At 45.9% G+C, this 27,364-nt stretch overlaps 2 protein-coding genes and 1 pseudogene across 10 annotated transcripts; 2 read left to right on the forward strand and 1 right to left on the reverse strand.

The window, feature by feature from the left end:
* Positions 1-49: 49 nt before the first annotated feature.
* Positions 50-14,424, reverse strand: LOC120659986. 8 transcript variants are annotated; one of them, XR_005669302.1, is made up of 11 exons: positions 14,259-14,423; positions 11,660-12,078; positions 11,330-11,466; positions 10,515-10,628; positions 10,366-10,434; positions 9,472-9,586; positions 2,883-3,043; positions 2,679-2,808; positions 965-2,227; positions 683-837; positions 50-604 (listed from the first exon to the last, which is right to left on the reverse strand). XR_005669302.1 is itself a non-coding variant. In XM_039938297.1 (11 exons), exons 2-11 carry the CDS (start codon positions 11,972-11,974, stop codon positions 464-466), a joined length of 2,622 nt encoding a protein of 873 aa, XP_039794231.1. In that variant the 5' UTR covers positions 11,975-12,078; positions 14,259-14,424; the 3' UTR covers positions 50-463. The 8 variants fall into 8 exon arrangements, 7 of the variants coding, with proteins under 7 accessions (XP_039794231.1, XP_039794230.1, XP_039794229.1 ...); XM_039938297.1 differs by having other exon boundaries at positions 683-859; positions 14,259-14,424; XM_039938296.1 differs by having other exon boundaries at positions 50-1,308; positions 1,423-2,227; positions 14,259-14,424.
* Positions 14,425-18,224: 3,800 nt separating this feature from the next.
* Positions 18,225-21,789, forward strand: LOC120659989. Of its 2 annotated transcripts, none has more exons than XM_039938302.1 (4): positions 18,225-18,987; positions 19,073-19,169; positions 19,260-19,388; positions 21,557-21,789. In XM_039938302.1, exons 1-4 carry the CDS (start codon positions 18,794-18,796, stop codon positions 21,563-21,565), a joined length of 429 nt encoding a protein of 142 aa, XP_039794236.1. In that variant the 5' UTR covers positions 18,225-18,793; the 3' UTR covers positions 21,566-21,789. The 2 variants fall into 2 exon arrangements, with proteins under 2 accessions (XP_039794236.1, XP_039794237.1); XM_039938303.1 differs by lacking the exon at positions 21,557-21,789 and adding an exon at positions 19,759-19,935.
* Positions 21,790-21,949: 160 nt separating this feature from the next.
* Positions 21,950-26,609, forward strand: LOC120662480 (annotated as a pseudogene).
* The last annotated feature ends 755 nt before the right edge of the window (positions 26,610-27,364 follow it).

The following is a 27,364-nucleotide window of genomic DNA, read 5'->3' on the forward strand; positions in this document are numbered from 1 at the left end:
GAAAGCACACACACGAGCGCGCGCGCGCGCACACACACACACACAGTTCTTAAAGCTGGTGCACAAGCAATGCTCAAAATTGTCAACCACGGCCTGGCCTTTCTTCTTAGCCAGTTGACACGCCAACAAAGATGTACAACGGGCGACATGAAGTGCAATAGTGATACATGACGACATGGCCCGTGCGCCGAGCATAGCTAAGGACAGCACAATCCAGCATCAGGTTTTGGTTTGCTGAGGGCACAGCCTACACATGGGAATTGGGGCACAGCTTATTATCAAAAGGCAAAAAATAGAAAACCGCAAAAACGGGAATCATCAGCTCAGATTCCCAGCGCCCGTCTTCGGGCAGGCATTCAAGCTGCTCAAAACCACTACGATGTCAGTCATCAATGCTGGAAAACATCTTGTTCCAGCCTGTCCCCAACCTCCTTATTAACCAATTCAGTTAGTGCCTAAAGAATTATCTGGTCCAGGGCCCTCCAAACGGCTTGTTTGTGAAGTCAGGAGCCATAGCAGGATTCTGCTGTATGAAGTTTGTCCAATGTGAGCCATCCAGAGAGCCTACAGGTGCTATCTGACTGCTCGTCTGACTGGTCATATCCTGGGTGTAGCCATACATATCTGAAAACGGAGGGTTTGTGTCTTGACTCTTAGGGAGAAAGTTTTGTGGCGGACGAACCTGATTCCTTGGTTCAAGGACCTGGCTGCGGCTTGACCCACCATGTCCCAGGTGTACTGATGGCTGCTTGTACTGAGATATGGCGCTGAACAGAGTTCCATCGGTGTTGCTTCCACTTGGCAAGGCCTGGGTTAAGCAGTTACCGGACTCCAATCCTGACATATTATTATTATGCAACTGACAACCATCGGGGAACCAGTTATACCTATGATCCATGGGACCAAAAGCAGCATAAGAATGCTGCTCAGATATAGGAGGGTTTGTTTTAGTTGGAAAACTCACATCAGCACAATAATCCTTGTGAAGTTGTCCGTAGAGACAATTATCATTCTGATCAGTTAACTGCTCCTGCTCCTGCTCCTGCAAGGACCTGGGAAATGGGGCAGATTGAGCCAAACGGTTATTCACCAAAGAATGCAAACCAGGTTCGATGCTATTTGCATGTTGAAGAGGGTAGGAGGCTGCTCCAATGTCCTTTGCCATCTGGATTGCACCATTGCTCTGCAGATTTGAGAACGACTCAATAACTGATGATGGGTTGTCCATTATAAAGGCGGATGTGGTGAGTTGATCCTGCTGCTGACTTAATACGCCATTATCCAAGTAACCTGAAGAACTCAGTTGTCCTGAAGAGAGATAAGGTTGTGTAATCTGTAAGTTACCTGAGCCATTATTTATAATCTCTGGGCGATGATAATGGGACTGGAGAGGGCCTGCCAACTGCCATTTGTTTTTCTCACCTTTTGCTACTTGGTCATTTAGATCCAGAAAAACTTCCACGTGCATTTGTTCTCCAGAGGACTTAAGTAATAGTGAAGAACTGTTTGACGGTATCATCATAACGTTCTCAGTCTCTACGTGATTCACAGTTACATCGTGCGTCTTTGGATAACTCATTTCTGAAGAAATATTTGCACTACGGCCACAATTGTGATTCAAAACATCATGGCTGATGCTTTCCAGGTCCTGATCTTGTTCATGAGCATGAACTGATGGACCTTCAAGATCTTCTAGTTGCAAATTTCCGCAGTCAAGAGTGTCAACATGTGTGTTTGTATAATTAATGGACTTAATCTCTTGATTCTCTGAGCTATAGTTGTTATTGGTTGCACCTTTGTAGCTGATTTCTTCAATATCTTCACTGTTAACATCCAGGCCGTCTTTACACAATTTGATATCTGTGAGATCATCATCCTGCTTGTCAGGGTTGTTGCCACAGCAGGAAATGCCTTTATCTATGCAGCTGACACCATTATGATACTGCACATCAGAGTTTTGCTTCCCATGACTAGTTATGTCGGTGCCCCTGACTACCATGAGGTTGTGATCTTCCACATTTGGATAGCCAATATGGTAAATAGAGGCTTCCATATACTTAGTTGGCTCATCATCGCAGTCTTGAAGAGATGTGTTCTGATCATCCCCATCTGGCAACATACTTTGAGGTGAGTGTTCTACCTGGTTATTTTGCAAAATTGGGGTACCATCATTTTCGCTAGCACCAGGTTGTCCTAGCTCTTTCATTATGTCTGTTAACTGCTCTGCCTTCTCATCATAAACAAACATAAATAAACCATAATCACCTATTCAGTATTAAAAATAAATTGAGATTGTTTTTTATAAGAATTTATTTCCATTAAGAAGATTACAACAAAGTATAGTTTCTTAAGAAAATGGCAATGTAACTACCTTATATAAATAAGATAGAACTACAGAGCAAATCAAATACTACCTAGTTCTTTCATACTAGATGCCTCTATTACAAATTCAATATCTTTATTGTCATGGTATTCTCATCTATAGCATTAACATTGAATAGGAATTCTGCTACACTGGTGAATGATATGGTACATTGTAAAATGGCAAGATACATAACAGAAGTAAGCATGAACTGCTATCATACACTGTGTTTTTTTATACATTCAAGTAAAGGACCTCTCTCGAGCACTAAAACTAAGACTTAAGAAGAAGAATTGAAGGACAAGTCACAGCGAACCTTTCTCGAGACAGATACATTCTTCTCTTCAAGCTCAAGGCTTAATAACTTTCTTGATTTCTCCACCTGGACCTTCCTATCCTTAAGAACCTCAAAAGCAGAAGGTATATCATTGCACGACATGTTCAACCTGTTATGTAAATACTTCCTCATAAGAATAACAATCCACATAACACATACATAATAAATTAAAGCATTACTTACCAATGTTCATTCAACCTCCTCTGTTCATCCTCTAATAAAGCTCCATATGGTTTTACATGGGATTTATCAAGGCCACCAATTACACGTGAAACATGCTTGGTCTGAATGCCATCCCCAGATTGCTTCAGTCTCTTGATATGGTTGAGTTGTGTTCTACTAACCTGGAAAAGGTTACAAAAGGTGCCACGGCATTCAATAAAATCCATCATACAATGATGATCTAAATTCTGAAATAGATGTTGTAATTCAGCAATCTAAGAACAAAGTGGATCACCTTCGAAAACTACTTTCTTTTATTATATATTTTATAATTTGTATTAATGTGCTTTGACCAATATTGGTGGTGAAATGTCCAACTTAAGAATGACAACAAAAGTATTAGCCAGGCATTAAAAAAAAAGGCAATGAACAGGCCATTCACTGCTGATAATCATTTTCACAGGTAGCATCACATCCAATGATGCAGACTAATTTAGGAAATTCTGACCCAGTTCAAAACCAAGTTTGCACATTACCACACCCCTAACACTATTCTTCATACGAAAAATACGAAAGAAGGTAACAAACTTAACAGTTGATTAAGTAAGTTACAGCCTGGAAAAACAAATAGATTCTATGGAAATTGGAAAATAACAGATTTAATGTGAGAGAATGGAGTGCCCACATCAATCAGTTGTTGTTGGAGTATATTGAGCCCATGTATAGAGGCCCATTAAGAGGCCCATGTATAGGTCTATATATACCCACCCATCTAGGGTTTGGAAGTATAGAGCAATTATTTACCCTTACTACATGGTATCAGGCTAGTTTTTCTCCTCCCTACCCTGCAGCCGCCGCCGCCGCCGCCGGCCTCCATGGCTGGCCGCCGGCCGCCGGCGCCGCCCCTCCCGGCGCCGTCCCTCTCCTCCCCTTCCTCCTTCCCCCCACTTCCCTCCTCCCCTGCTTCTGCAGCCGCATGGCGCCCGACCGCCGCCGCCCTGACCCCTGTATCCGTCGCCGCCGTCGCCGCCTCTGCTGCCGGTGCGGGGAGCACCAAATCTGGCGCTGGCGCCGCCGCCTGGCGCGCGCCGGCCGCCGCGCTGGCCGTCATCACGCCAGCGCCGGACGCCGCAGGGGCCGCGGGTGCTGCGGGTGCCGCCGCCGTGGGCGCTTTGCAGCCCCTGCAGCAGCTGCCTGTGCAGGATGCGCCGCCCTAGCAGGGCCCTCTGCCCGTCGTGGCCACCGCCGCCGCCCTGCAGCAGCCTGCTGCAGCTCCTGTCGCTGCTGGCGCGGGCCCCAGAGGTCCCCTGCAGCAGGCCCCGACCAGCAACCCCACAGCCGCCGCCGCCGCCGAGGCACATCGCGCCGCGGTAGCCGCGGGCAAGCAGCCCGCCGTCGCGACTCTCACGTGGCCCGAGCTCGGGATGCCCCCTGCGGATGCGCCGCTCGCCGCCGAGGCACTCCGAGGGCAGCAGGCCGACGCCGCTCTCGCCGCGGCCCTCCTCGCCGCCAAGTCAGAGGCCTCAGCGGCCCAGGAGCGGGTCCGCGTGGCTGCCCTCGCCTGGGAGCGCGAGCGTGCCACGGCCGACGCCCTCGCCCTCCGGGTCGCCGAGGCGGAGCGCTTTCTCTGCATCTCCTTCGGCCAGTTGCCCGTCGACCCCGAGCCCGGCAGCTCCTCCCGCCGTGCCCCGCCTGCTGGATCTAGAGCCCGGTACGACCCGACCGACCCCATGGTCGCCCAGCTCCACCTCCAGGCCGCCGGCGTCCAGAACATCAGGGCCCTGGTCTCCGCCCTCCTCGATCCTGCGTCCTCCTCCTACGGCCGCTGGCGGGACCAGGTCCTCCTCACACTCCGCCGCTACGCCCTCGACGACCACGTCCTCGTCGACCCGCCGATCGAGGCGCGGGACGTGACGTGGCTGCGTCTCGACAGCATCACCCTGTCCTGGATCTTCGGGACCATCTCCCTAGATCTGCAGGACCTCGTCAGGACCCACGGCCGCACCGCGCGGCAGGCTTGGGTGGCGCTCGAGGGGCAGTTCCTCGGCAACGCCGAGTACCGCGCCCTTCAGCTCGACGCCACTTTCCGCACCTTCGTGCAGGGGGACCTCTCCGTCGGTGAGTACTGCCGGCGGATGAAGAGCGTGGCCGATGCTCTTCACGACCTCGGGGATCCGGTGTCCGATCGGGTCTTGGTGCTCAATGTCCTACGGGGACTGAGCAGCACCTACGACCACCTGAAGGGCTGGATCGCCCGCCAGAGGCCCTTCCCCACCTTCCTGCAGGTCCGGGACGACCTCGCCCTCGAGGAGATCACCAGGGGTCTCGCACCCGGATCGTCCTCGCCCACCCCCGCCGCGCTCGTTGCTACTCCACCGGCCTCCTCCGCTGCTCCTGCCACTTCCCTCGGTGCTGCTCCCGCCGGGCAGACCGGAGGAGGGGGGGCGTGGACGTCGCCGGCGACGGGGTGGTGGTGGTGGCACTGGTGGCCCTGCTTCTGGGAGCACCGGTACAGGTGGGGGCCGTCGGGGCGCGCCGACACCGGCTCCGGCTCCCGCTCCTACCCCGGCCGCTGGAGGTACGCCCTGGCCATCCTTCAGCAACCCATGGTCAAGGCGCATCTCGATGTGGCCGTTCCAGGGTCCTGGAGGGGGGCCTCGTCCTCAGCTCCAGCCGGCGGCCATGTTCACTGGCGCTGCTCCACTCTTCGCGTCGTCCTGGACCCCGCCCGCTCAGCCCAGCCAGCAGCCGACCTGGCTTGGGGGTGGGACCAGGCCGCTCTGGCGCAGTCCTTCAGCACCATGGGACTGATGCCGCCGACCAGCACCGAGTGGATCGCGGACTCGGGTGCCTCATTCCACACCACTCCCGATGCTGGTATCCTATCTTTTTTCCAACCCCCACACCCCTCTTGTCCTTCTTCTATCATGGTTGGTGATGGGTCTTTCCTTCCTGTCACCGCCGTGGGTTCTGCTCCTCCTAATGTTCTTGTTGCTCCTCAAAATGTTTAAAACCTTCTTTCTATTCGTCAGTTTACTGCTGACAACTCCTGTTCTATCGAATTTGACTCCTCTGGTCTTACTGTGAATGATTCGGCTTCCCGGCGTCCGCTCCTACGATGTGACAGCCCGGGGCCCCTTTACACTCTTCGGCTTCCTACTTCCGCTGCCTCACCTTCGGCTTCTGCTTTTGCCGTGACGCCTTCTTCCACCACCTGGCACCGCCGGCTTGGTCACCCCGGCCGCGACGTTTTGGCTCAGCTCCGCCGTAGTACCGATGTTCCATGTACTAAGGCTCCTGCTAAGCACCTCTGTCATGCGTGCCAGTTAGGTCGTCATGTTAGACTTCCGTTTTCTTTTTCTTCTTCGCATGCTGCGCATGCTTTTGATCTCATTCACTGTGACCTGTGGACATCTCCTGTACTCAGTATGTCTGGCTATAGATATTATCTGGTCATTGTTGATGATTTTTTCCATTACTCTTGGACTTTCCCTTTGCGCGCCAAGTCTGAGACCTTCCCCACCCTCCTCCACTTCTTTGCCTGGGTGTCCACTCAATTCAGCCTCACCGTTAAGGCCGTCCAGTGTGACAACGGGCGGGAGTTCGATAACTCCACCTCCCGGTCTTTCTTCCTGTCTCGGGGTGTCCAGCTGCGTATGTCTTGTCCGTATACCTCCCCTCAGAACGGCAAGGCTGAGCGGATGATTCGCACGACGAACGACGTCGTGCGCACCCTTCTGATCCAGGCTTCTCTCCCCCCGCGCTTCTGGGCTGAGAGCCTCCACACTGCCACCTACCTAATTAACCGCCTTCCGTCCACTGCTTCTCCTGCTCCCACTCCACACCACGCTCTTTTCGGTACCCCTCCTCGCTACGACCACCTTCGGGTCTTCGGGTGTGCGTGTTACCCTAACACCTCCGCCACCGCTTCTCACAAGCTGGCGCCCCGCTCGACTCGTTGTGTGTTCCTCGGGTACTCCCCTGACCACAAGGGGTACCGATGCTTTGACCTCACCTCTCGCCGCGTTCTGATCTCCTGACACGTCGTCTTTGACGAGTCGGATTTCCCCTACTCCACCTCCTCCACACCTTCTTCTGATCCCGAGCTGGCGTCTCTGTTTCCGACTGACCCGGTGGTTCAGCCACCGTTACCTGTCTGTCCTTTTCCTGCAAGTTTTCCCGGCGCACCGGCACCGCTTCCGGTGATCCCTGCTGCGCCGAGCGCGGGCCCGGTGCCCGCGGTCGCGCCACGCGCGGCCCCCGGACCTCCGGTCGTGCCGCGCACGGACCCGGTGTCTCCCGCTGCGCCACGCGCGGCCCCGGTGCTTTCCCCTGCACCTGAGCGGTACGCTCAGCCGGTGCAGGTGTACCGGCGTCGCTCGGCGCCGAACCCGGCGCCGCAGCGGTACGCTGAGCCGGTGCAGGTGTACCGGCGTCGTTCGACGTCGACACCGGCGCCGCCTCCTGCTCCGGAGGCTCCTACGACGCCGACACCAGAGCCGTCGCCGCCACCGCCTCCTCCGGCTCCCTCTCGAGCCGAGCCGGAGGTGTACCACCCGCAAGTCATCCATCGGGATCCTCGGCATATCCATCCCATAGTGACTCGGCGGATGGCGTCCCAGGCCGCGACTCTCTCCGCCACCGAGGTAGAGCCGCGGGTCTCTCCGGTACCCTCTGTCCGCGACGCCTTGGCGGATCCTCACTAGCGTCGCGCGATGGAAGAGTACGCGGCTCTTCTTGCCAACCAGACGTGGGACCTCGTGTCGCGTCCGTCTGGTTGCAATATAGTGACTGGCAAGTGGATCTGGACGCACAAGCGTCGGGCTGACGGCACACACTGGAGCGCTACAAGGCTCGCTGGGTTCTCCGGGGGTTCACTCAGCGGCCTGGTGTGGACTATGATGAGAACTTCAGCCCGGTCGTGAAGCCCGCTACGGTGCGCACGGTCCTCTCGCTTGCGCTCTCGCGCACTTGGTCTGTGCACCAGCTGAACGTGAAGAATGCGTTTCTTCACGGCACCTTGTCAGAGACTGTTTACTGCTCTCAGCCTGCGGGATTTGTGGACTCGAGTCGTCCGGATATGGTCTGCCGGCTCAACAAGTCTCTCTATGGACTGAAGCAGGCTCCACGGGCTTGGTACTCTCGGTTCGCCACGTTCTTACTGACACTGGGATTCACCGAGGCCAAGTCTGACACGTCTCTCTTCATCTACCGCCGTGGGGATGAGACGACATTGTACCTCACCTTCATCTATCAGCTGCTATATGTCGACGACATTGTGCTCACAGCATCCAGTCAGCAGTTGCTTCAGAGTGTCATCTCCTCTCTGCAGCAGGAGTTCGCTATGAAGGATCTCGGTCAGCTCCACCACTTCTTGGGCGTCACTGTTGAGCCACGCCCATCTGGTCTTCTCCTTCACCAGCGGCAGTACGCCCTCGATATTCTGGAGCGGGCTGGGATGACTGATTGCAAGCCCTGCTCCACTCTAGTCGACACTCAGGCGAAGCTGTCTGCTGATCTGGGTGATCCGGTGGCTGATCCTACTGCCTACCGGAGTCTGGCCGGCGCTTTGCAGTACCTCACCTTCACCAGGCCGGACCTCACCTACGCTGTTCAGCAGGTCTGTCTCCATATGCATGATCCCCGGGAGTCACACCTTGCTGCGCTAAAGCGTCTCCTCCGGTACGTCCGTGGCACTGTGGACGAAGCACGTGGAGATCGACCTACACTTCGTGCGCGACAGAGTCGCAATCGGCGATGTTCGGGTACTCCATGTCCCGACTACCTCCCAGTTTGCCGACATCTTCACCAAGGGGCTGCCCTTCTCGACCTTCTCGGAGTTTCGATCCAGCCTCAACGTAGCCGGTGGCTAGTTGTGGCTGCGGGGGGGGGGGGGGGGGGGTATTTGCCATTTGTACTCTCATCTTGTCCAGTCTTGAACACCGCTGCATCGGTTGTTCAGACTGCGGGGGGGTGTTAGCTTTCTTGTTGTCCAGTCTTGAACACCGCTGCGCCGGTAGTTCAGACTGCGGGGGGGGGGGGGGGGGGTGTTGGAGTATATTGAGCCCATGTATAGAGGCCCATTAAGAGGTCCATGTATAGGTCTATATATACCCACCCATCTAGGGTTTGGAAGTATAGAGCAATTATTTACCCTTACTACAGTTGTCAAGAGGCATAATTTTTGAGGTGTCACCATCCAGGTGTGACCCCAGCAGCACAGGACACCATGAGGTCCTAGTTAAACCTAGTAGCCTAGGCATCCAGGCATGCCCTTGACGCCACAGGATGCCACAATACCTCAAAAAACACTTAGCGGAGACAGCCAAGTACTGTAGAAAACATGGACCAGAAACATATCTCTCCTCTTTCAGTTCAGCGATAACAGATTTCAAAAAATAAAGGCAAAAATATTTCAAAATCGTGCCGATCACAGAGTAAATACACAAACCGAGGACCTATATACTTCTTATCTCGCAGCCATATTAAATGGCAGAAAGAAATGCCGATCACAGAGGTACATGAGATATTGTTATTTTTCTTAAAAAGGCTCCTGTGGCGAAACTGAGTAAAAATCATTGCCGCCCTTCTTATGAGATAGCTATATTACCTTGATGTATGACATAAACTTTGAAACATCAATTCTTTGTGCAACCTTCATAGGCATTACACCCTTAGTAGCTTTCAGCTGCATAACTACTTGCTTCTGATTACCAGGGTTATCCCTGCAAAAGCATAAAAAACAGTGACTTATCAATTAGTAAGTTCTGCAGAAATTCATTATTATGTTGAGTTAGCTTCTCAGAAGCTAGTATAGAAACCTAGTAGGTAAAAGTAGGCTTGCACCCAAGGAACATTGGTTTTGCACTTGACATTCTACTTCAAGTTCAAAAATATAACTATTAGGTTTAATAAACCTTTATTGTTGCATATTTCATGAGAAAATTAAGTTCTCTAGTGGCTTACAGCTACATCAGTTGAAATTGTCAATATAAATTTCCATAAAACCAAAACATGAGACAATTCAGTACTGAAACTTGTCATGTGCCAACCAGCTTATCTAGAAAGCTTTTGTAACAAATGCACATTCCAACTCGATAGATCGATCATCTAAAACTCTTGGAGAAATGAACAGACAAAAGAAAAGGATGACACCAACTAGCGTGCTAGGTTGATCTTGCATACAAGTTATAATAGGTGGTAACCATGGTAGACTAACCAAACAAGGGCACATCAGACAACAAGAGAAACAGCACTCATTCTGGTCGGCAACACGAGTAGTATGGTGGGGATTCAGAAAGGTTCAAGATTTTGAGACTACAGTCAAAGCCAGCTCGCGTCAGCATATGCACCATCAGATTTGGCCAGTGAAAGGATTTGACGAAATAAAGCAATTTGTGTAGCTAATTCAACCCTATACGAAGGGAACCAGAGCAGATCAAGCAAATAAATAATTGTATCAACCAAGAACCCAAGAGACAGATAATTTGAAGCAAAGTCAAACCTGAATAAAGTCTCCATATCACCGCCGCTTAGCCATCTCTTCCTCCATTTCTTCAAGGTGTCAACCATGCTGCACAGTCACTTTGAAATTAATATCAGGGATCACCTAGATGGTAAACTTATAGTGGACTTGCTCTGGTTTGGGCATACTTGGAATGGTAATTAAGCAAGTTAATACGATACGCCTTCTCATCCCTTTTTATGTGCTTCTCCTTGTCAAGTATGGCATCCGGATGAATATCACCATAGCAAAGAGAAGATGACCTATATAGTTGAATAATTTAATCAATGATCCACATCCAACAAACATGTCAAGAGGTAAAACAGCACTGCAGCCAAACTGATAGAAGGTTGAGAGGACAATTTTCAGGCCAAAAGTATATTTGAAGAAAGGATTACGGTATGTATTATTCTAGTCCCAACATTTTTTTACGAAAACAGACATTGTTATGATTGGGCTCATGCCAAACCCAAACAGATATTGTTACGATTGATTCAATGCACTAGTTGCTTCTATGAAGGGGTTGTCTATCGACAAAGAGCAGAGCACGAATTAGAAGGGAAACCCTCAACCAGCCCTCCAGCCTCCATGCGCTGGGCCCAAAACACTACATCCCTTCCCTCGCCAATTCTTGAAAATCCCTTCAATGTACAAGCAAATCCTAAGCCCACAAAAACAAATTTGAAAAGCACAAAGATGGATCTTGTTGCCATATATTGCACTGATACAAACAGGACTTGTGGGAGCCTGGGAGGAAATAACATACATGTACCTATTTCAAAACCCTACTAGATACTTTTTCACATACACTGTATTGGACATAAGCAAGTAGCTCACAGCAGGAATGTTCAGAAAGTAATATATAGACACATCAGAGCAAACAGAAGGCATAGCTGTATGCATCTATACAACCCTAGAAATGAAAATAAAATGACCAATAGGAATCAAAACATAGAGAACTTGCCAGCTCAGGAAAGGATTTCCAAAGTGATGGTTTTTTCCTGTAAGCAACAAATGTACAGTTTCTTCTGCATCAGTCTCGCTTGGAAGAAATTGTTTGAGAAACTTTCTCTCAGCTTCTGTCAGACATGTAGACCATACCTACAATCAAGGACAAACTCTGTTGATGTATAGGGGAAAAAACACAAAATAGGGGGCTAACACCATCAAAATAATGGCATTGCCATGTCAAGGCAACTATAGAAGATAAATGGAATCAAAATAAAATAAAACATATCATGGTAAGTTATCTCGGAAGTTCATTGGAATCAACGTAAGAAAAAGATAGGCATACCTCATAGGATAGCACACCTCTCAGGCTCTCAAGAGAAAAAGTTCCTGGAGGAACATATGTAACATCAGCAAGGCCTGAACAATGTTCATGGCCTTCTATGAAAGGGGCCAAGTCTGACCACAAAATTCCGACTTGTTCCTTTTCTGGCACAACTCTCCTCAGATACTGGTCCCATTTAAGACCAATATGAGGCTTCAAACTTACTAGACAATTGGATGAGTCAAATTTGGTTTTCTTCCCTGGCCTATATTGCTCTGAAATGGTACAATTTATCTGCCGTTTCTTTTGCTTGCTTGCTGACATTCTACAGGTCATTTGATCATTTAACTGGAAGGCTGGAAACCTTGTGCTTTTGAATAACTCCTTAATCTTACTTCAACCTTGATTTATTTCGGACGTCAATGACAACCATAAAGCACCTAAAATGGAACATAGGTTAGATCTTCAGCTAATCAGCTCAAAGAAAATGGGAACGAGGACATGTAAGCAGCTCAATCGACAGAATGGTGGTCTAGTTCTACAAACCAAAGCTAGTATAATCATAAAACTGCTGTCCAAAAGGTAGATAATCATTGTAAGGCCCCATAAAAAAGTCAATGAAATGAAGATAAAATTTGTTCATCTGAACATAGTTAGCATGATCAAACACAATGGCACATCATTAATTTAAATAGCTAGGTCCTAAATTTGCAAATGTTTCAAGATTTGAATGTTACACTTGCTGATACTGATCAGTTTGGTCACAATCGCTGTTACGTATTAACTAACACATTTACACAAATGGTTACTATATATCTCTACCAATTCCAGCCAGATCAAAAGAAAAAAGAGCCAGGGGGAACTAAAATCATTCAATCTAATGACATGTTTTGGTTACTTCTAATTTGTTTAATGGATATCTCAACTCTATGGTAACTTGAGAATCTAAGGGGTATTATGGTTATATTGAATCACACAAAATCAGAACCTTAACTTGCATGCCCGCATGACTTTTGATACCAGCAAAATGGAGCAAATATGCTTTGTTATCATGCACCTTTCATCGGTAATATCAATTCAATCTGTCGTTTTTCAACTTTTGTTTCACATAATAGCATTTATAATCCGCAATTGCCATCTAAAGCATTAATCAGGTAAGGTAAATTAAGTTCCACTTTCTAACAAAGAAAAATCAAAATGTGTACATCTATATCTATAATTATTTCTAAAGCGAGTAAGGTTTCCACCTAAATTTTTGGTTTAATCTTGTGTCACTGACATGTGGGTCTTAGTCCATCTCATATGCAAGTCGGACAAGCCCTCCGTACATGACTCGATCACAAAGATTCCTATAAATTAATATACGAACAACTATACGTATCCGACATAAAATTGCAAAGTACGAGAATACAAAATTAATCAATCTCTTTGTCTCTTCTCTATCTCTACTATTTCTAAAATTGCGCAGCGGGCCGCGTTCTGCACCGTGCTCCGAGCGCTTGCAGGGATGGAGGGGTTCAAGGGGATCGCGATCCTAAGGACGATGGTGCCGACGCACTAAGAGAACAGCGGGTGGTTCGACGGCGGGGAGTGCACGGCCATGGAGCCGGCCGATTCCGAGGATCCAGGAAAGATGGTTGAGCCGGAGGGCGAGTTCTACAAGGTGCAGCTGGAGGAGTTCACGGCGGTGGTGGAGGCTGCGAGGAGGAACGGTGTGAGGCTGAGACTGATGGACATGACCAAGATGATGATGTGCCGACCGGACGGGCACCCCGACCAGTACGGCCACGGCCACGGTGAGCACGAGGGCTTCGACATTGACTGCCTGCACTGGTGCCTTTCGGAACCGATTGATGCGTGGAACGACCTGCTGCTGTAGATCCTTGCTGGCCATTAGACGTGTTCCGTTGCCGTTGTCTTCAGATCCTTCGGTTTTGATGATGTTCTATCGAAATTTTGTTTGCCATCTATTGATATACTATATATGAAACATGCGGTTCAATCGTGGTTCTTTGTTCTACCTTTGCTCTTGTCACTTAAGATCACTCCACAATGTTCATCATGAAAACAATTTACTAATTCTACTATTTCTAAAGCAAGCAATGATTCCTTGATCCGTCAATTGAAATCCTAATCGGAACCCGAACTAATCATCGGAATTCTAATCAGAAACCAAACAAATCATCTGAATCCCAATCGGAATCTGGACAATCAATACATCGCGCAGTCACAGCATGGTTTGTACATGGAGTGAAAGAGCAAAAAAAAAATGGCGAATTTATGTAGGTCTGGGTAAAATTTATATTAGCCATAGCAACGCACGGGCATTATGCTAGTAATATTACAAAACCAAAAGGATATATCGACAGAACAGCGCGTCCTTACATAGAAGCAACCCCAAAGGTGAGAAATTTGAGTGGGCTAAAAACAGCTTTCTACCCCGGGCGGACCCAGCATAGGACATGGGTGTACACATGTACAACCGATAATTCTTGCCAACGAAATCGAAGTTAGTAGGTACTATATTGAAACTGGATTCAGATCCGAATACAAATAGTTTGGTTAGGGTTTGGGGTGCTCCGTCTCGCACAGCATAAGGAAAGAGAAGGGGCGGGCATACCTGGAGGATGCGCTTGTCGCCGGCAAAGGGCTGGCCGAAGACAGGACAAATGGCGCCGCCGCTCGCCCAGTCGTCGCCGTCAGGGAAGGGAAGGGAGGAGGGAATTCGAGAGAAGGGAAAGGTTTAAGAAACGGATGAGATGAAGCTGAGCGGGAGGGCTGTCAATGAGCCGAGCTCGAGCGAGCCTGGCACTAGAGCCGGAGGAACCCGAGCCGAAGTCGATCTGAGTCCGGATAAGACCAGCCTTTCTTTCTTTCTTTTTAAAAAAAAATTATTAATCGGATAGGGCAAGTCTCTATGCAGGTTTCATTTGCATACTTAACTTGATAGTCGAACCAGATGAGTATTATTATGGAGATAAAACTTCTTTCAAATTTTATAAAATTATTTTTCTCTTTTTATAAATATTTGCCACAGGCACGTGTTTAAAGTTAAATGGTTTAAAAGTAATTAGATTGCATCGAACTACTACTAAAAAATATCATTTATTACGTGATGAAATAACACAACAAAGAGAAATAGAGGAGTTTTATGACTTACAGCTTACCAAAGGCCCATCAACCTCCTCCATCTTCTCTTTGCCATATAGACGCTCCACCAAATCGAGAGCAAACTCAATTGTTGTTTCTGGACCCCGGCTGATCACGGCATTCCGATTCACCACCACCCTTAAGTTCATAGGCATCACATCTGCAGTGAACTTCTCCACGAATGATGGATAACAGCTTGGTCACATATAATTACACATCTAATTTCACAAAAAAAATTATACCTTGGGGATTGGTGCTAAAAAGCTTGCCCATATGTGCTCTAAAATTCATCGCCTGACGCATCCAAGCAAATTAAAAAACTAACATTGTTAAATAAATTCCATAGACGATCAATATTGCTTGATGTCCTACTCCATGAAGAAAATAAATACCTTGATACAACATGCAACTTGGGGGTCAGGATCTGATGCGAAACACAGGTGGATCCTGACAGTGCCATGATTTAATGAAGTGCCCTGATTTAATAAAACAAAGAATAAAGATGGAGATCAGCGATCTCGACGGCAATTAGCAAAATAAAAAATAAATATCGCTAGACAAATCCCTGGACGCCATGGAGAAAACATGCACCATGGCCAAAGTGCAACGGGAGAGGGGGTGGCATCCTCACCGCTGATTTAATGAATCCAAAATCAAAGATGAAGGTCGGCACTTGCTTGGGAAAGTCGGCCATCGCGACGACAGCATGTTACAGTGGGCGCTCGCGAAGGCGGTCCGGCGATAGTGTGACGGCTGCCCGCGAGCCAATCTCGGTCGAGCGTGGCTGCGGCACACCTGACGGAGCACAAAAGCCCTCGATCAACTAGCGCACAACACAAATGGAAGGTTTGGCACTCAATCAACCAGCGCACAACACAAAAAGAAGATAAACAAAAGAGGGTTAATCAGCTCACAACAATAAGAAAATAAAATGAGAGATTTTAGGATGTCTTACCAAAAATTATGGTTGCCTCATCTCTATACAATGAAAAGTAACAAGTGGGTACAAAGATGGGTAGGTAAAAGTGTTTGGTGTAAAAAGTATTAAATTTTTGGTGGAAACATTTTCCTTCTATCAATTTCGTGGATCTACACTTTCTTTCGTCAAACCTTTGGACTAACAAGTGGGATCTCCCGTGAGGGGTACAGTGGGCCTAATTTTGGTGAGAAAGGATTGCAATTGTTTCGATTTTTATAGTATAGATCATGTCACATCAGCAAAATTAAATGCCTATAAACCTTTCATGAAACTCCACGAGAGTCTGAGACTGGCCTAAGAGATGCACCAATCCCAATAGAAATTTTATACCACATTAGCAAATTTGCTGATATAACAGAATCATTAGACCAGTCTCCATGAATGTTTCATTGTGAATTTTATGGCACTAAATTATATGCTACATTATCAATTTTGTTGACATTAGGAGGAGAGAGAAGGGAGCAGTTTCATAGAATGAGAGAGCAGTTTCATCTCATGAAACTCAAGCTAATACTAATTCTCAATTTTTATAACTATGCTATAAAACTGTGCACTAAGATTGTCTTACGAGGGGAGAAGACGAGGAGTTTTCATAGTAGGTGAGAGGAGTTTGGCTCTTATAACACACATCTAGTTCGGTTACCAAGTTCAAAACCGTAATAGTGCAATAAAACTATGCACTGAAATTAACTTAAAAGATGCATTTATTTCAATAATTAAATAGAAAGAGAAGCATATGTGGACATTTAGCTTTATCCTTTCTATTTTTCTTGATAGTTCTATTTCCAGAAAATTAAATTATTCTCTGTTGCCGGTCCCATTTGAGTTGACATCTTGGGCGTAATATAGATGGTCAGCCGATTCCCGTGTAGAGTAACCTCTCTTGAAAAAGGATTAGTGTAGTAAAGATAAGAGTAAAGTGCGTCACCAGTCTCTAAATTTGTTCAACTGTGTTATCCTAGTCTCTAAACTCGTAGATCGATCGTTTAGGTTCTCAAACTTGTTTGATTGTGTCATTCCGATCCTAGACTTATAAACCATCTGTTTAGATCCTCAAATTTTTCCTGTCGTGTCATCCCAATCCCTAAATTTGGTTTCGAGTCTCATCTAAGTCTAAATCGGACGATCTAAAATCTCTATATTAAAAAATATTTTATAATTTTTTATATGAACTCGAGTGAAGACAAACTTTATATCAAAATTGTATCTCTCGACGCGATCTACAACTTTGCAGTTGAAATTTTTTAAAATTAAAATTGTTTGGAGTCCCAAAATTAATTTTAACTTTTAAATTTCAAAATCTATAAACTTACAATAATATTTTGAGACCCTAAACAATTTTAATTCAAAAATATTTCAACTACAAAATTCTAGATTACGCCGAGGGCTACCATTTTGATATAAAGATTATCTTAATTCAAGTTCATATGAACTTTTTGATATATAGATTTTAGATCGCCTTGTTCGACCTATATCAGACTCAAAATTAAGTTTAGAGACCAGAATGATATGATTGAATAAATTTGAGAACGTAAACATTTGATTTTCTAGTTTAGGGACCAGTATGATATAGTGGAACAAGTTTATGGATCGAGATGACACAGATGGATAATTTTGAGGACTTGAACGGTCGATTTGCGAGTTTAGGGACCGGGATGACACAACAACACAAGTTTAGAGACCGGTGATGGACTTTACTCTAAAGATAATATCAAAAACAAGGAGTTGTAACTAATGAGATAATAAGTAAGGTTCTTCTTCTTAATTATTATACCAAGTTGAAATAGAACTATTATAAAAAATAGAGTGACTATTATTTTGTATCTATTTTAGCTTGTGCAACACAGTTGCTTGATAGCTAATCAAAGGAGAAACATAACCAGATAAGATAACGATACGTTTCTAATAAGATTGCCACATCAGCTTACTGCAATTTCAAATAGTTATAGCTATTTGAAATGTCTATATAGGCATAAATTTGCAATTGTTTTCCAAAGGATTAATTTTAAAAATACAAAAATCATTAATATAAAAATGTAAAATTCCATTTTTCCATCCGTCTCCTCTCGCCACAAGCTATGGTTGAGCCCGCACCGAGCAAACCAGCCCAGCTTCCCTCCTTCCCTCGTTCATGCCGCTCCCGCCTACATGTTACCCAAAACCACAAAGCCAATATGCGTGTTAGGTCCATTTGGATAGGTTAAGATTCTAAACTTTAGCACCTACTAGCCTTCATATTATATCATTATTAATAAAGGATGAAATTTTCTAATACATTTTCCACTAAAATTAGTCCACTCATATTTCTCATAAAACATCTCTTAATGGCCTACGTGGAAGGGTGGATGCTTGACCAAGATGTGTGGACCGAAAAAAACTACTGCTAGTGTGATGATTCCGCCGAATTCCTAATTTTCAGTTATTACATGCCGGCCCGTGCTCCTGGCAGTGTTAAAAAAAAAACACCGGCTCGCACCCCTCGCACGCCGCGACGCCGTCTCTCCCCGCGACGCCGAAGCAGCGACGTCGGATCCCGCCGGCGACGCCGCTGCCCCGCGAGGTCGGCTCCCCGCGACACCGGCGTGCCCCGCCACTGACGCGAGACGCCGGCTGCCCGCGATGCGTTCTCCCCGCGACAGCGGCGCACCCCGACGCCGGCTCCCCATCGCAACACCGGCGTGCCCCGCTACTGACGCGCGACGCCTGCTCCCCGCGACAGCGACACCCCCGACGCCGGCTCCCCGCGACGCCGCGACAGCGACGGGGCCGCACTCCTCGACGCCGGCTCCCTATCGCGGCACCGCCACCCCGCCACCGCCGCACCCCGACGCCGGCTCCCCGTCGCGGCACCGCCATCCTGTCTGCCACGCCGCCGCACCACTCGACGCAGTCGATCTGGACTGCGAGGACAGGAGCCGCCGCCGCCGCCGCGGATCGGGCAGCAGGCGGGCCTTACGCGGCGGCGCGCGGGAGGGCAAGTCGCACGCGCGCAGCAGGCGACACGCGCCCCCCGCCGTGGATTCGCCATGCGCTACGCGCGCGGCCGCCGTCCCCGTCGCTGTCGGTGCCCGCTCCTCACAGGCGCACCTCCTCCACACCGTCGTGGACCTCGCGCCGCCAGCATCTACGCCGCGCGGGCCGCTTCCTTCACGCCGCTGGCTCAAGTCCTCGCCGCACCTCCTCGACTCCTCCACGCCGCCGTCCGTCTCGCGCTTCTCAGGTTAGAACATAGTGGCCCTCTAGATTCCTGGGATGCTGTGGATTACCATTACTATCTATTTACGAAATATCTCAACCCCTACCAGATGTGTTACCATCTCTGTAATCCAAGTCGGTGGCACCGTCGAGGAGAGGATTGAACTTGCAGAGCAATTTGCACCTAGCAATCAGGGGTTCATTCAGGTAATTACATGGGCCAACGTGTAAATGTTGTCAAACATCTTCAGTTGATTCTTAACAGCAGAACCTTTATTTTCCTCTGTTTTCGTACAGACCATGAATAAAGTCTTCGAGCATGCTGGAGATCTTATCAACATAAGAGTGGCACACAATTTGATGCGGCTTATTGCTGAAGGCTTTGGCGAGGATGAAGGTGCTGATAGTCAACTAAGATCATCAGCTGTATGTACTCTGAACTCCAAAATTTTGTTGCATCCACATTCTTGACACCGAATTTTATTATTATGGATAAATACATCTTCACTCGCAATCTTTATGTGGTCAATTGATCATGAAATCATAAAAAACAAAAGGAAAGCTTAAGGATTAAGTTCTACCTTGATTTATCTTGTCAAGTTCACTGTAGTTTCCCATATGGAGATTGGGCTGACTAAAGGAGAAAATCACATATTCTTGGTTTCTAACTGGACTATTGAGGAAAATTTCATGATTATCTTTCATGCTTATATTCCAGCTATGTGAATATTTTTTTATTTTTAACCTATTTTTCAATTTTATTTTAAAAATAACCCACCCGGACATATATTTGCAGATCTAACCCTTTTGGTCGCGCCGGTCCGCGTGGCGTGACAAAAACACGATGTCGCGCCACATGCATTGGCGTGACAAGGTGTGTCACGTCGGCACGCTTCGGAGCGCTCGGAAGGGGTCTGCCAGCGCATATTCCACGTGTCAAGCTTGTCACGCCACTCCCACCGGCGTGACAGTACAACCTTGTCACGCCACCCCGGCTGGCGTGACAAGGTCTGATCTTAGAAAAATCATATCTTTTTCATACAAACTCGGATGGAGATGAATTTTATACAAAAATTGTAGCTCTCAACGAGATCTACAACTTTGTAGTTTTAAGTTTTTTCATTTGAAGTCATTAAGATGCTAAAATAATTGATTTAAACTTTTGACAGCATATTAAGCACTTTTACCTCTATCAGATCATTTCTAACTTGACATGTTTATCATGGGCACAAATTAAGTTCTATATAATGGTTGATAAATGAAATAATATGGACTAAATAATAATAGTTCGATAAGAATACAATGAGAAATCAAACTATATCATCCTTGTGTATGAAATATAATGTAACACCCTAGATATTAATTATAGCTATAAGCTAGATCAAGTATTTTTTGAAAGATTAAGATCTTAAAATATGATAACAGTTTGAAAAAGGTACAATTGTGTAAGTTTTATACTAGTACTTCAGTGGTTTAGATAAAATGAGTACTTTCAGTTGTTCTCCTTCCTATGTCCTTTTCACCGTACCTCCTTTGGTCAGCGCAACGCTTGTCGATTGCACTGCTTGCTTTTGCAGCCAAGACCATCGCTCAGAATTAAAGAATTAAGAAAAATTAGAATGTAATCATAGAGTTTATGCCGAATACAAAAATTAGTCAGACTTTTCCACCCAACCAAGACTACGCTGTAGCCCGTAGGGCACGGCTAATGGGGATCAAAATAGGTTGATCCTGATAGATGGAAGTAAAATGATGGGCACGATGATGGGATCAAAACAACCTAATATATGGATGCAAAAGGATAACACAATTATTAATTGTTTTGTATGCTTATCTGTATATGGGCTTCCAACAACGTCAGGAACCGTAAGAAATTCGGCACAACGGTAGTAGAGAAGTCTCCATGCAGGTGGTGGTGGCAAAATTTTCCTCCATGAGCTAAGAACCCTCGAGTTTTTCTCATGTAATTACGAGCGTATGATGTTGTACATATGCACATGTAACTTCGGAGTTGATTTGTACAAAATAATGTATATGCACGTAATTTGATAGACAATGTGAAAATATGTATAATGAGACTTAGTGATGTATAGTGTTTGAAGAACAAACTCTAGTGGAACAAACAAAATAGCCTGCTACAACAAAGTATTTATAATAACAAGACACAATGTAGCAAAACTAGCCGCGCTATTAGTGTGGACCAACTCGCAAGTTAAAGCTATAATTAATAATACCAGGCGTGTTACATTATATTCCGTACTCAATGATGATATAGTTTGATTTCTCATTGTATTTCTTATCGAACTATTATTATTTAGTCCATATTATTTCATATATCAACCATTATATAAAACTTAATTTGTGCCCATGATAAACGTGTCAAGTTAGAAACGATCTGATAGAGGTAAAAGTGCTTAATATGCTGTCAAAAGTTTAAATCAATTATTTTAGCATCTTAATGACTTCAAATGAAAAAACTTAAAACTACAAAGTTGATCTCGTTGAGAGCTACAATTTTTGTATAAAATTCATCTCCATCCGAGTTCGTATGAAAAAAGATATGATTTTTCTAAGATCAGACTTTGTCACGACAGCGGGGGTGACGTGACAGGGCTGTACTGTCACGCCGGTGGGAGTGGCGTGACAAGCTTGGCACGTGGAATATGCGCTGGCAGACCCCTTCCGAGCGCTCCGAAGCGTGCCGACGTGACACACCTTGTCACGCCAATGCATGTGGCGCGACAGCGTGTTTTTGTCACGCCACGCGGACCGGCGTAACCTAAAGGGTTAGATCTGCAAATATATGTCCGGGTGGGTTATTTTTAAAATAAAATTGAAAAATAGGTTAAAAATAAAAAAATATTCCAGCTATGTTAACAATGTTTTAAACAACCTTCACAATTGTTTGTCTCTAATGTCCACCTCACTTGATCTGCCAGTAACACTTTTACATTGTGCTTAAACAGGTAGATTCCTATCTCCGCATCATGGGAGAGCCAAAGCTTCCTTCTTTCCTGCAGGTAGTTATTAACTTATTTTCTATTGCCATTTGTGTTCCAAATTGTCATTTCTGGTATAGTTAATGTTGATTCATTTCACTTTCAGATAATATGCTGGGTTTTGGGAGAATATGGAACGGCAGATGGGAAGTATTCAGCTTCTTATATCATCGGAAAGTTGTGTGATTTTGCAGGAGCTCCGTCAGCGCTCGTCGATCTCGATGGAAACCATGGCTCCCCTTGTTTTGAATTTTTTATTTAATTTTCTCAGATAGGATTCTACAGTTTCTCACGGGAATGCAGGTACCATTTCAGGTGGATTGTGGTACACATGGTTTGACTGCAATCTTCCTATAGCTGGTAGGGTGATTACACGGGAGAAGAGGGATCATGGGGTCCCTTAAGCACAGAAGCTTGTACGGGTGCAAGAGCCGATCCTGAGGATTCCTACTTTGGCTATTCACCTTGACAGGTTGGTAAAGAATTTTCTGTTGCTCAGTATCTCATCCGTGTTACTATCTGTAATCATGCAGATCCTACATGATGAAGGTGTGGTCTGTTGCAGTAACACTAAGTAATTTATACCCACCTGTTTACATTATGTACAGGACTATCTCCTCAGAAGGTCTCAAGATTAACAATCAGAGTCATCTTGTTCCAGTGCTGGCTACATCTATCAAGGTAATTTGAATGCACTAGAATCATATATTTTCTCATTATGATCTGCACATATGTTACCAACATCAGAGGAAGGCACTATATCATCTGATTCAATAGTGAATATGAATTCTTGATTATGTCGTTTGTTGGTTGAAATACAAACTTTTGTATAAGATCTGCAATTAATCCTGAATATTTGTCTTTACAACAAATCAATTTAGGGTAAATCTTTTGGTGCTGAACATAAGTACTGACTCATTAATCATTTTCCTTTTTGCAGAATGAAATGCAGAAAATAGTGGGAGAAAATGGCCTAAAGGAGTCATTGGAGAATAAGAACATGAAGCAGGTATCTTCCTTTTTTCCGTTACAGACTTACAGTTCAACTAACTCATATAAGAAATACATATTAACAGCCTTGGGATATGAAGAAAGTTCCACTGATGTCATTTTTGTTGCAGTTGATTGCTAAAGAGGCTAACTGTGAGCCTGATGAAATATGCAACTTCGAACTGCAACTTTGTGATACTCAACCAAGCGCTGTAGCAGGTGCCATTAAAGAGTTCATCTTTTCAGGACAGCTTGACAACCTTTGCATGCCATTTTGTTCATTGAAGGTCTGCCTCACTATTCCGAGGATTCTATCATGCATTTACTTCCAATTCTATAATGTTGAGAGCTTTCTCTTTTTAATAAATTACTATTTATTTTCATTGTTTCAATAAAATTACCATATAATTATTTCCCCGATACTATACAGTCCCTAATCAATTCAACTTCTGCTGAACAATCACTTGATCATGAATCTGGCGTGTGAATGGTAGCTCTCTTTGGCCATGAGGAAGTTGGATCTGATTCTGCTTAGGGAGCTGGTTCCCCTGCCATGTTGGACACTTTATCAAGAATCACGGGGTCTTTTAGCTCTTCAAATTCCAAGGTACTCACTACTGTGTGCTCACCCATTCACAATTGCTATTCTTTATTTCACCCTACCACAGTATTCCACGGTATTTTTAATAGGCAAGGCCGGATGTTTTTTAATATCTACTAAAATGATATGAAATGGTTTATTTTCTTGGGTGGCTGATGATATTTTTGTTATAAGTTAGGTTACTAATAAATGGTGTTTTAGGGACTATTACTAAATTTTGTTTTTTTCTTAGAAAGCAAAGCACCGATTTGATTTATGCTTAGAGTTCTTAGATTAATGTTCAGGTTTAAAATATCATCGTTGCCTTGTCCTGTGACACCGAGATCATCGTTGAAACGATTGCTTTTACAGTTAATTTAAATTTGAGTTCAAATGATTGCTAGCTACTAATTCTTTGTCATCTATGCTTCCATGGATGCTTGTATGAAATATACTGTAATGTACATCCATGTTTCTTGTTCATTTGATTTGAATATTGTAGAAATTAGTTGGTAGTTTTTTCTCTGGTTGCAAGCAATTACAGAGAAGCAATTGCAACTGAGCCCATGACTAACTGAACGTGCTCTGCAGACAAAGTGGAGGATTTGATTTTTTTGGTTGCAAGGGGTTGCACCTGATCAATGGCTCCACCATAAATCTTTGAATTAAATCTACTGCATACATGCCATTTCGAGAAATTGCAGGAATTACAAAACCAGACTGATAATCAATGAACAACAGGGCATGCTGTGCTGCTAACCAAGTTGCCTGGTGCTTCTGCAGCATCTTGCATGGTAGATGCGGTGGCCAGCTTTCTTCTCATCAGACATATATGCCTGTGTCAATGGCTTGGCCATCGGGATTTCTATGTTCATTCTGTTGCGCTTATTCATATTGCCATCTGATTTAATTATTGGACTGTTATTTGTTCATATGATTCAAATTTAGGTCAAATGATTTGGACTCGAAGGTTTTCTATCAGGTATGTATCCTTATTTAATTCAGATGCAGCCATGCAGGCAAATAATAGAGATTTTACCCACTATAGATGAGTCCAATTATTTTCTTGAAAATTGAGAACTGAATTTTCGTTGTTAATACATTGGATGTATGCTTGCTTTAAGGAACCGCCTATTTTAATAGAAAATAATTAGGCATAGATATCGTAATGTCATCAGTTTTTTGGGTTTCCATTGCAACCCCTAAGCTTAGTTATTCAACAATAATCTGATATGGAACAATGATAGTGCTGTGTGACTAAATTTGAGTACCAGTATTTTTTCTTGTCCTTATATTAAGTAAATAAATAATATTTCATGTTTTTACCATGCTAAATTTATTTATGTTTTTTTAAGAAGTTATTTGATGTAGTCCAATCATTTTAAAATAATTTGACTTTAAACACGTGCTTGTGGCATGTGCAACTCCACTTTCTTTTAAAAGTTCAAAAGGGTTTATCTTACTCGATAGGGAAATAATTGCCCATACTATTCTGATATGATTTAAATGCATTGCAGTGTCCCGTACATTGGACGGTCATTCTCCTTTCGGTGACATCAGACTGACTTCAACAGACAGTGCAAACGTATTTTTGCCTCACCTCGGAGTACTGTGCATCATGAAATCGGCGTCCAACAGAGAAGGAATCGGCGCGATGCATTTTGCCTTCGAGGAGAGAGGAGATGTAAAAATACATCCCCTCTCTCCTCGAATGCATCCGGCGTGTCCTGGGCGGCGGATGCGGGCGGGCAGCGCGGGGCTCCTCGGCCCGAGGCTCCGGCGGCAGGGCTCGCGCGAAGGTCTTCGCGGCGGCGGGCCTCGCGCAGAGGTTCGCGCGCGGCAGCGAAGACCATGGAGGGGCGGCCGGAGCGGGCGGAATGGCCACGGCGAGCAGGAGCCCGCGCGCCATGGCGAAGGCGCCGTCCCGGCCCCTGCCCCTGCCCCCGGCGGCGGGGTTGCTCGGCCCGGGGCCGCCGCGGCCTTGGGCGGGCGAGCGACGCTGCGGACCGCGGGAGCTCCGCGCTGCGCGGCCTTGGGCTGGCGGCGTCGGCCTCGGCGGGCCGGACTTGGAGCTCGGGGGCGCCGCCCACTGGAGATCGGCGGCGGGCGGCACGGAGGAGCTTCAATCGGCGTGGAGGGCGGCGCGGAGGAGCTTCAATCAGCGCGGAGGACAGGAGCGAGAGGCCGCCGCTGTGGGAGGTGACGAGCGTGCCCCCGCAGGCGGCGAGCGCCGGGACGCGGCTGCGGCTGACGTCGAGGTAGTCGCGGTTGAAGCAGCCGGGCGCGGCCCAGGCGCGGACCCGGCCGCTGCCGGAGGCCGTGAAGAGGAGGCCCCGGGCGACGGCCAGCGCGTGCACGTCGCCGTCGAGGCGGTGCAGCGCGGCGAGGCAGTGGTAGATGGCGACGCGGCGGCGCGCGGCGGCCACGACAGCCCCTCCCCTGTGCGGCCGTGGCCATGGGGGCGGCAAGCGGCGCGGAGGAGCAGAGGACCCGAATGGCCGGCGGGGAGCAGAGGAGCACGAGGAGCAGAGGACCCGAATGGCCGGCGGAAGTGTCTGACTGCATTTGCCTCTCCAACTGTTGGAGAGACTAAAAAAATGCACAGTTTTAACTACTATTCACGGAAGGCAATTCCCATTTGCCTCTCCGATTTGCAATTTTGCTGTTGAAGTCAGTCTCACAAACACATGACAGTCAGAAGCAATGCAATCCTTTAGGGTCTAGTATCCTAGGTAACAAATATATGTTACGCCATCAACAGTTTTGGTTTTCTATTACAGATGTCAGAGTTGGCATATGTACAGGCCCTATTTTGCGTGATGGCATCAAATGTGTGGTTGTCGCTCGAGCTGAAGAGATAAAGAAGGTCCATGAAGTACCATTTTTGGGTGCTGATGGCTATAAATCTGCATTGAAATATGTGTACGAGTATATAAGATGCTGTGAGAATCTTCAAGAAATCAGAACTGAAGAAACTTTTTACGAGAATCTAGGTTAGATTAGATTTAGAATGGACTTGATTGTTACATTTTTAATAAAAATAATAATTTAGTTGTTTTAGCGGAATTTAATTGTTTTAGTAGACTTTGCTTTGTTATATTAATTTTGAATCTCATTGCATCTCCACTAGTCATTGCTAAAATGTTAAACCTTCTCTAAAGTTTAATCTATAGCAACCTTATTTGGATGAGCTAATACCAAAATTTAACACTTTTATATGTTACCACTTAAATCCAAACACTTCTTTTACCTATATTCCAGGAAAAACACCCGCAAAAAATGGGTCAGTGGCACTGTAGCAGACTGGCAGTAGATGACCACGTGTGTTGTGCACGCAGTACTCCTAGTTCCTTGTTTCTCGTTTTACGCTGACCAATGGCGTTGCTCCACGACCGCCCTCGCTCGGTTACCACCAACTCATCGTGCTTTCCGTTTCCCCGCGAATCTTTTAACCTACCCTTGTTAACAAGTTGCAAAGTTCAAAATTTTTTTTTTCCGGCACCTGCATGGGGATTTAAATCTAGACGAAATAAAAAACGCATTGCACAGTTTGTCTGTAAATCGCGAGACAAATCTAATGAACCTAATTAGACCGTAATTAGACGTTAAATTGCTATAGTAATACTACAGTAAACAACATCTAATGATAGATTAATTAGACTCATTAGATTCGTCTCGTGATTTACAGATGAGTTCTGTAATTTATTTTGTAATTAGTCTATGTTTAGTACTTCAAACGTAGAAAAATATTTTTTTAAAAATTTTACACAACCGACTAAACAAAACCCTAATTACTTTACTTCACCTAAGGTTTACCACGGTAAAAGCGAAGA

Source organism: Panicum virgatum, chromosome 2N (assembly GCF_016808335.1).
Source record: "Panicum virgatum strain AP13 chromosome 2N, P.virgatum_v5, whole genome shotgun sequence".
Lineage (NCBI taxonomy): Eukaryota > Viridiplantae > Streptophyta > Magnoliopsida > Poales > Poaceae > Panicum > Panicum virgatum.

What these genes read in the sequence shown, in the direction of transcription:
- LOC120659986 (XM_039938293.1), bottom strand. Translation starts at nt 11,974, where the DNA reads ATGACCTGTAGAATGTCAGCAAGCAAGCAAAAGAAACGGCAGATAAAT. An exon ending in GAGGTGTGCTATCCTATGAG is followed by an intron (nt 11,467 to 11,659) that starts GTATGCCTATCT and finishes CCTTGATTGTAG; the next exon opens with GTATGGTCTACATGTCTGAC. An exon ending in GATATGGAGACTTTATTCAG is followed by an intron (nt 9,587 to 10,365) that starts GTTTGACTTTGC and finishes ATGCTTTTGCAG; the next exon opens with GGATAACCCTGGTAATCAGA.
- LOC120659989 (XM_039938302.1), top strand. Translation starts at nt 18,794, where the DNA reads ATGCGCTACGCGCGCGGCCGCCGTCCCCGTCGCTGTCGGTGCCCGCTC. An exon ending in GTCCGTCTCGCGCTTCTCAG is followed by an intron (nt 18,988 to 19,072) that starts GTTAGAACATAG and finishes AACCCCTACCAG; the next exon opens with ATGTGTTACCATCTCTGTAA. An exon ending in GCAATCAGGGGTTCATTCAG is followed by an intron (nt 19,170 to 19,259) that starts GTAATTACATGG and finishes GTTTTCGTACAG; the next exon opens with ACCATGAATAAAGTCTTCGA.